The sequence below is a fragment of the Alosa alosa genome, chromosome 20, assembly GCF_017589495.1.
Source record: "Alosa alosa isolate M-15738 ecotype Scorff River chromosome 20, AALO_Geno_1.1, whole genome shotgun sequence".
Classification (NCBI taxonomy): Eukaryota; Metazoa; Chordata; class Actinopteri; order Clupeiformes; family Clupeidae; genus Alosa; species Alosa alosa.
Genome location: NC_063208.1, coordinates 12,187,703 through 12,195,669, shown reverse-complemented (window position 1 = coordinate 12,195,669; position 7,967 = coordinate 12,187,703). Strand labels below are relative to the sequence as shown.

The window sequence follows — 7,967 nt, the reverse complement described above, 5'->3', positions numbered from 1 at the left end:
CTAGTGGGCAAATTTGGCATTATGGTAGTAATTCAGAGGTGGAATTCTCACACTAAAATTAAAATACCATCACCATACCATGTTTCCTGATATTTGCATTCTTCAATAAGAAATTATGTTATTGGCATTTTTAAGATAAATCTTTTGGTTTGATTTATTACAGTTAGCCCGGACTCTCCCAACATAACAGTTGTTGTAAAAAAACAACACAAAACTCTAACAATACAAATCTACAAATATAGCTTGTCTTTCTTCCACTTCACAAATACGCACAGCGTATGTGCAAAGGTTTGTAGCAAAGAGGGATTCAAAGAATCTAAAATCTTTCTATTATCCAACCATGTCTTCACACCTGTATAGGCCTACTATTTGTTTTTAAATATAGTTAATATATATATATGATTTATATTATTGATCATTGAGTCATTGATGTTTTATTAAAAGGCACCAACCAAGAAAAATGTAATTCTTCTATCTCTCCCATACAATATCCCCAAATTATCTACCTACCGGTCAAAAGTTTGGGGTCACTTAGAAATGTCCATTCCACTCCATTACAGACAGAATACCAGCTGAGGTCAGTTGCATTGTTTTTTTTTGTTTTTTTAATCAGGGCAGCAGTTTTCAGATTACATTATGTGCTGACATAATTGCAAAAATGTTCTCCAATGTTTTATCAGTTAGCCTTTTAAAATTATATCAGATTAGTAAACAGAATGTTCCTTTGGAACATTGGATGAATGGTTGCTGATAACAGCCGAGAACCCTTTTGCAATTATGTAAGCACATAATGTAATCTGAAAACTGCTGCCCTGATTAAAAAAAAACAATGCAACTGATCTCAGCTGGTATTCTGTCTATAATGGAGTGGAATGGACATTTCTAAGTGACCCCAAACTTTTGACCAGTAGTGTGCATAATAAACCCACTTCTTTATTTTCAGTTAAAATATCTCTTCTATGTCTTCAACTTGCTGAAAAGTGGAGTCATTCTCCATGTTCAACGAGTCTGTCAAGGGCGCATCTCTTCTTCCGCCATCTTTGTCTCCCACTATCACCCCATCTCTTCCTCTCTCCTCTTTCTCCTCTCCCCCGCTCTCTAACCTGCCCTCCAGCGGACTGATATGGTTCTGGTGGTCCGGGGTCTTGGGTGGACTGTGCCGAGTACTGGGAGCATCTAACTGAAGCTCCTCCACCACAGTCTGGTCGGCCTCCAGCTGAGAAGCAGCCTGGCGGTGCCGAGCTGACTTAGTCCTGAGCCGCACCTTCAGCTCATCCTCTTTGGTCTGTGGAGAGATGAAAAAATAGAGGAGTGATGTGGAAAGATGAAAGAAAGAGTGAGAGACAGAGAGAGAGAGAAAGAGAAAGAAAAAAATGGAGTTAGGAGGTAGAGAGGTGGAAAGGAAGAAGGGAGCTTAGGCATGTGATGATACAGAGTTGAGAACAGTCAGTCAGCGGGGAGAGAAGAAAGAGAGACAGAGAGAGGATAAAGGTTGTAAGGGGAAAAAAACATTGCAAAGTGTATGGAGAGATGAGGGGATATTCCAGTGATAGAAATTCAGGGGCGACAGACTAAAATTTTAAGTCTGTGACAGATAGAACAAAATACAGTGGACACCTTGAGTGAAGTTATGGGTAACTTGATAGGCAATGTTATGATTAGTTACTGTGAAATAAGAGGCACCTCTGTATCATTTGCAAATAATTTACCATGTTCCTTAATCTGGAACTCAAAAGCACAAGGCTTTGAGTACTTACAGTTTTTTTCTAATTGCTATCACACTAAAATGACATGCAAAGCACAATAATTTAAACTGACACACAGAGAGCAAAACCTCTTCTCAAGTCTCCAAAACTCTAAACACATTTTCTGCTTTACACACATTTTGCAATTTAGAATGGCACTCAACTACACTCAAATGCAGTGAACACGGTTCACTGCAAAAGACACAACAATCTGACATAAAGTCACGTTTGCCATTTCAAAACACTGCCATTCAAAATGACACTACATGAGCTAATTGGCCAACATATGTGCCTGGCCTGGCCAAACACCTCAATGATTAATTGTTACAACTTCAATCAGGAAGTAAGCACTATGGAAAGACCACAAGTAAGCACTTTTTTTTTTACAACAACAATGGAAGGCGTTGCAGAGAGAGGAAGAGGGAGGGTGAGAATGAGAGGGGGAGGAAGAGTGAGAGCTGGTAGAGGAGTTCATGGCCAAGGAAGACAGGGAACAACAAGGAACAACATTTTTCTGCTGTTTTCTTTTTCAGTTTACTGTTTTTTGTGAGCATATTTTTGTTCACTCCAATGTAAATATATCTGCTGTGCATATGTTGCACAGACTTGTTTGGTGAAAAATAAAAAGAATAAATGTTTCAACAGCATGTGTGTGTATATGCAAATATTTCTGTGCATGTGAACAATCTGAAGAATATTCTACAATTTGTTTTAGTATTATGGCAAAGCATACTAAAGTGTATTGAGTGTCATAGTGATTTTCATTATACCCAACAGTGTGTAGTTGGTTAGGCAAAAATCTGGTAATATGAATGAAGTGTGGGCCATTTGGTGCAAATGTTTGATTTTGATAATGCTATATGTAGTTTTGGTTGCAGTGCTTCATTTTGCAGGATATATGAGGTATTTTGCAGTTTGGGTGTGTGATTTTGTGAATTGTGTTAAGTATTTTGATAAAACCACAATAGTTTGCAAAATTGTGCAAGGTCTGGCCTGCGCAGCCTAGCAACCCACTACTTGCCCTATGACAACTCCTAATCCCTATGGACAATTAATTCCCTACACTGGACTATTTGAACTTTCTGACACTAAATAGGATTCATGCATTAATATACTGGTTATGCAACCATCCTACCTCTTTGTAACATATACCTTCATTTATCATACAGACCTTACTGCCCTGTAACTGACCCTAGGCAGATGGGTCAGGCCCTTGAGTCTTGGATCTGCTCGAGGTTTTTCCTCACCCCTGTTACCCATGGGCTCTCTCTGAATGTTTAACACTCTATAAAGTACCATGAGACATGTGTAATGTTTTGGCAGTTAAAATTAAATTTAAATTGAAATAAAACATTCAGAAAGCTATTTCTACCATTTACAGTTTTTGTAGCATTCAGCAAATATCAGTACAATGAACTGGAAACAACGTGGGGGCTGCCTGTTCCCCAAACATAACAAAGCAATGTGTGGAGTTTCTCAGAGAGCACTGAACAGATGGATATCTGGTGTGTTTTGTTTGGTCATTGGTTCAAATATAATGTAAGTTGCTTTGAACAAACATTTCCCAAGAACTGAATCCCAAAGTTTCAGTCCCACAGCATGTGAACAGCTGGGTGGGACGTCCCTAATAACAACTATTCTTGGGTGTTTAATAGTTCTGTCTCCTTCAATGTCTTCTCACTCACGTAAACATTTTTATGTTGCTATAGTAGCATTGTTTCTGTGTGTGTGTGCGTGCACACGTTTGCACATGTAGGGTAGTCCTGACTCCATAAGGTCAAATGAGGGAGCTGTATTTCTTGTTGTCTATGAATACTTGCATCTGATCAATTTAATAACATGCTTTCATCTGTTTTAGCAAATGTCTGCATTTTCAGGCCTTGATTGAGAATGTGAAGGTTAATAAAGATGCCTGCACACTGGTGGCTTCCATTACCATATCCATAATGTATTTATCAGGCCACACAGAGAGAAAATATTTGAGAATATATGTTTCTGCTTATAATACTTTCTATTTAGATAGATAGATAGATAGATAGATAGATAGATAGATACTTTATTGATCCCCAGGGGAAATTCAAGGTCTCAGAAGCATACAGACAACACAAACACATTCTTTAACAGCAGAAATAGTAATTAAAGTGTATATAAAGTTGCGAAGTAAAAAGTAAACAAAAGACGTAGAAAAAAACACTAAGACACGGAGCTACTGAGTAGGCTGTCACTCTTGTCGGCGTCGGAACCGGAAACATACCGTAGATGTATACATTAACAATTAAATTACAAACTTGTGTGTGTCAGCGATTTCAATAAGTAGATAGAATCTCTCTCTCTCACCTGCCGTCGCTCCTCTGCCTGTCTCATCTTCTCTTCAATGTCCTCCTTCGTGGCTGTCCCCTGCTCCTCTTTCCTGACCATCAGCTTCTCTAGCCGGGGCGGCGGCCTCCTCAGGGGCTTCTCTGCTTCGTCCATCTGCCACAGGAAGGAAATGCATCACTTCCAGCCACTTCTGCCAGGCCACTTAGAAGGATGAAATCAACTGAATGATGAAATCAGTTGAATGTTTGGTGTGGAGCGGAGAGCATAATATTCTTATTGTTTTATTTCTGTGTGTAAGAAACAATACGAAGATTGACTTATGTTGTGGTCCCTTTTAATGCATGCATTTTTAAAATGTGTTTGTTTTTTTGTTAACAATTGTGTGTTATCAATGGTGGGGACTGTTAGACCACTGGTAGACAATGATAGGCTGTTTGTGTGTGTTGATGTCTGATGCTGTCAGCAATGTGTGTGTGTGTGTCGTGCGTGCGTGCGTGCGTGCGTGCGTGCGTACGTGGGTGGGTGGGTGGGTGGGTGCGTGCGTGCGTGCGTGCGTGCGTGCGTGGGTGGGTGGGTGGATGGGAGCGTGCGTGCGTGCGTGCGTGCGTGCGTGTGTGTGTGTGCGTGTGCGTGTGTGCGTGCTCACCATGATGCTATAGGCCTCTCCGTTGCTGGCTGTGTGGGGCTGGGCTGGAATGATACCCTGATTCAGAAGCTGCTCCAGGATCTCACTGGACTCCTGTCTGGGTGAGGGGGTGTTGTTCTGTGCCTGGCCCAAGCTGCTGGCTAACACACACACACACACACACACACACACACAGACATATGTATACACAAAGCATTGACAAATGTGCCTGGAAATCTGGGATGGTCAGTTATTTTCATGGAAAGTGCTTTTCCATGAAATCTACAAGCCAGATCTTTAGGTTCCCAAGTTCACAGTACATGGTCTGACTAACGACTTCTTTATAACCATTATTTCCGTGCTGTTTAGCCTACTGTAGCCCAGATTCATTTCACATCCATTAACACCACTCACCTCTGAGCGGGGGAAGCTGTCTAGGCACTGCCCCAGGTAAGATGATGCCCTCTGCCGCCTCCAGACCTAGTCCGCTGTCTGTGGTGTGTTTCGACACGGCCGAGTCCCCCCGGTCGCCCCCTTCTGTCCGCTGCACCTCCAGGGAGTCATGCTGTCAAGTGATTATATAGATTAACTTATTTGGTTAATCATTAGCCACATCTTAATTTGATAATATAGTCCACATTTCTGATGTTTATCACAGTCAGTAGCCTGACAGTCTAGATATATCAGCTGAAGATGCACTTCTGATTGATTAAAATGTAATGGGAAATAATGGAACAGCTTCTCATATAACAAAGGGCGACTGTTTTATGGGTCACACTGAAAAATGTATGAGAAAATCGTTCCTGTCGGACCGACCTTAGGCTACAGGACGGCATGGCATGCTCCTTTCAAGAAATAAACACCTAACACGCTCAAAGGAATTATTTCTAATTCTTGATTGTAAGACTCGGCAGTGTTTAGGCCTAACATCTTTACCACTTAATTGATCAGAGCACCTACCTCATTTTCGCTTGAAGGTTTGACAGGTTCAACAACAGTAATGTTGGAGCTTGCGCCGCATCCCATTGTGAGGATTACAATTAGAAGTCAGCACTGCACTTGGCGCTATTTCCCCCCCGCAGCCTCGAAGCACATCGAGTAAAAAAAGTGAACTTTTCATTACAGCTGCATTCCTTTACACGAGCCTGAACAGCGCCACTGACGTCGCCATGGACTCTTTGCGTTGCCAAGGATGGTTGCTACAATAAATCTGATCTGGTTTTTAAGTGACACCCAGTGGCCTGTTCGCGAGGGTCAGGGTGACCAACCAACCAAACAAACAAATCATTAGGCATTGTTGAAGGTGACGGGAAAGGTGACGGCACCGTTAATTAAAAGGGCATCTAACAGTTAAGGAAGTCATGACCAAATTTTTCATTTTATTAAGCAGATACTTTTATCCACAGATAGGCTACTTTTATCCAACTTACAACAGCTATGACCCTCACAGAAGAATCAAAGGGACAAAAAACACAACAAAAAATTGCCCTACTCATGCAATCATTGGTGTTAACCATAGACCGTATATGGGCGATTCTACCGAATTCGTGCAAATTGCTGTCCCAGACCCTAAAAATTCATTTTAAAAGCATTTATACAGAAAAAATTTACATATTTATGAAGATCTTTTTAAAAAATATATTAGGAACTAAAACAATATTTGAGGTAGCATCAAGCTTAATATAGCCTATATAAAATCCTCATGTTTAGGGTACTAAATTTCACCTTATGAAAATTCATATGAAATCATTTTTGTAATTTTTTCCACGCATGTTTTTATAAAGATCTTTTGAATACCTATGATAAAAGCAATCGAAAAAATATATTTATTGCATATTTTTTTCAAAAATCATAAATCATTATGTAAAAAATGTTGTCCCACATTTTTATGTCACAACCGAAACACTGTAAGGTTTAGCCCATAGGATGATAATGATTTTAGCCACACAGCTCCATTTTGTACCAGGAAGTGTGTGTGCATCCCTCTCTCTCTCATGGCCACATGGTGAGTAGATCAGTCCAATCATTTTTGAGTAAATGCATTCAAAAGTCTCAAAATCAGCTGGTGACATTTAAGAACTTCACTACCGAGCACATACTTATTTCAATTAATCAAGTTGTTTTGGTTGTTTTTTTTGAAAATGTAGTTTTTATTTGTGTATAAATGTTCAGAACTGTGCTATTTAACCATGTGCTGACTAGCATCTTTGAGATAGACTCAAAAATATACCTTTTCGTCACTACCGAAACAGTCACAACCTAAACATAAATTGAAGTTTCGGTTGTGACGAGATTGTTTCGGTAGTGACTAAATGGAACGCTAGGTCCTATATTTTGGTAAATCAGTGATATTTCCAATTGCACATGTATATATATAAAATACATTTTAGCATATTTAAGACTAGGCCTACAACCTGAAATAAAAGTTTAATTTCAATGATTAAGCTAGTGCTATTCATGGGTTTCATCAGGTTCCTTTCCACAGGTGTATTAGTCAAGCACCATGCAGTCTGCATTCATAACCCAGATAGCAATTTCCTTTGGGCCGGATCCGCATAAAAGCCATTAGATCCGCCTGTAGCGGACATACGATATCTGACTGTGGGCCAGGTCTGCTCCTGATACAGGTTTCAGCTCTGCTGGCAATGCTGTTTTATCACCGGTTTACAGATTTGTCCCAGGTCCAATTTCCGCAACTCAACTGGAAGTCAGGAGATGCGTTTAAAATACAAAACACCGATTTGGCCCAAACCTGTGATAATGGATATGAGCCGAAGGACCATTTTTTCACAGCAGACCCAGGTGGTAATGATATTAATTAAGGTGCTGATTCTGCTAAATTGACCTTTCCATACTTCATTGTCAACTGGCTGCTAAAGAAAAAAAAAGGTATTTTGGAATGGCACAAATTTAGAAACCATGGGGTGCACTATGTTCCCATGGCCACTTCATTTCTACAGTAAGGCTGGAAAAGAAGATATAGTTGGCTCAATATTGATCATATGCTCGTTTCATTATTTTTATTATTACCTAGCAGTGGTAAAAGTAGTCAATTGTTGTTTGTGTCAGATCAAACACTGCTATGAGACAACCCCATATTCTTGCCACGCATGCAGAAGTCCAAGCAGTAACGTTAATCAAGGATCTTTGGTTTGCTCACTGTCAATCTTTTGACATGATTTGCCAGCCTGGACTAGGACAGCCCGACTTTTCAAGGTAGGCTCTGCTTTTCTGCTTTTTATCTCTGTTGGTTTATTCAGAGACAACAATAAGCAAAC

The 7,967-nt window shown here is 40.1% G+C and overlaps 1 protein-coding gene across 1 annotated transcript; it reads right to left on the bottom strand.

Moving 5' to 3' along the window:
- Nucleotides 1-895: 895 nt before the first annotated feature.
- Nucleotides 896-5,827, bottom strand: stmnd1 (stathmin domain containing 1). Its single transcript, XM_048230097.1, has 5 exons — nucleotides 5,650-5,827; nucleotides 5,104-5,254; nucleotides 4,711-4,850; nucleotides 4,083-4,217; nucleotides 896-1,285 (listed from the first exon to the last, which is right to left on the bottom strand). Exons 1-5 carry the CDS (start codon nucleotides 5,713-5,715, stop codon nucleotides 944-946), a joined length of 834 nt encoding a protein of 277 aa, XP_048086054.1. The 5' UTR covers nucleotides 5,716-5,827; the 3' UTR covers nucleotides 896-943.
- Nucleotides 5,828-7,967: the final 2,140 nt, after the last annotated feature.

Bases quoted from the DNA above. Each gene is read 5' to 3' on its own strand.
- stmnd1 (XM_048230097.1), bottom strand. From the start codon at position 5,715: ATGGGATGCGGCGCAAGCTCCAACATTACTGTTGTTGAACCTGTCAAA. The intron at 4,851-5,103 runs GTGAGTGGTGTT...TGTGTGTGTTAG, and splicing joins ACAGCTTCCCCCGCTCAGAG to CCAGCAGCTTGGGCCAGGCA. The intron at 1,286-4,082 runs GTGAGAGAGAGA...ATCTCTCCACAG, and splicing joins AGGCAGAGGAGCGACGGCAG to ACCAAAGAGGATGAGCTGAA.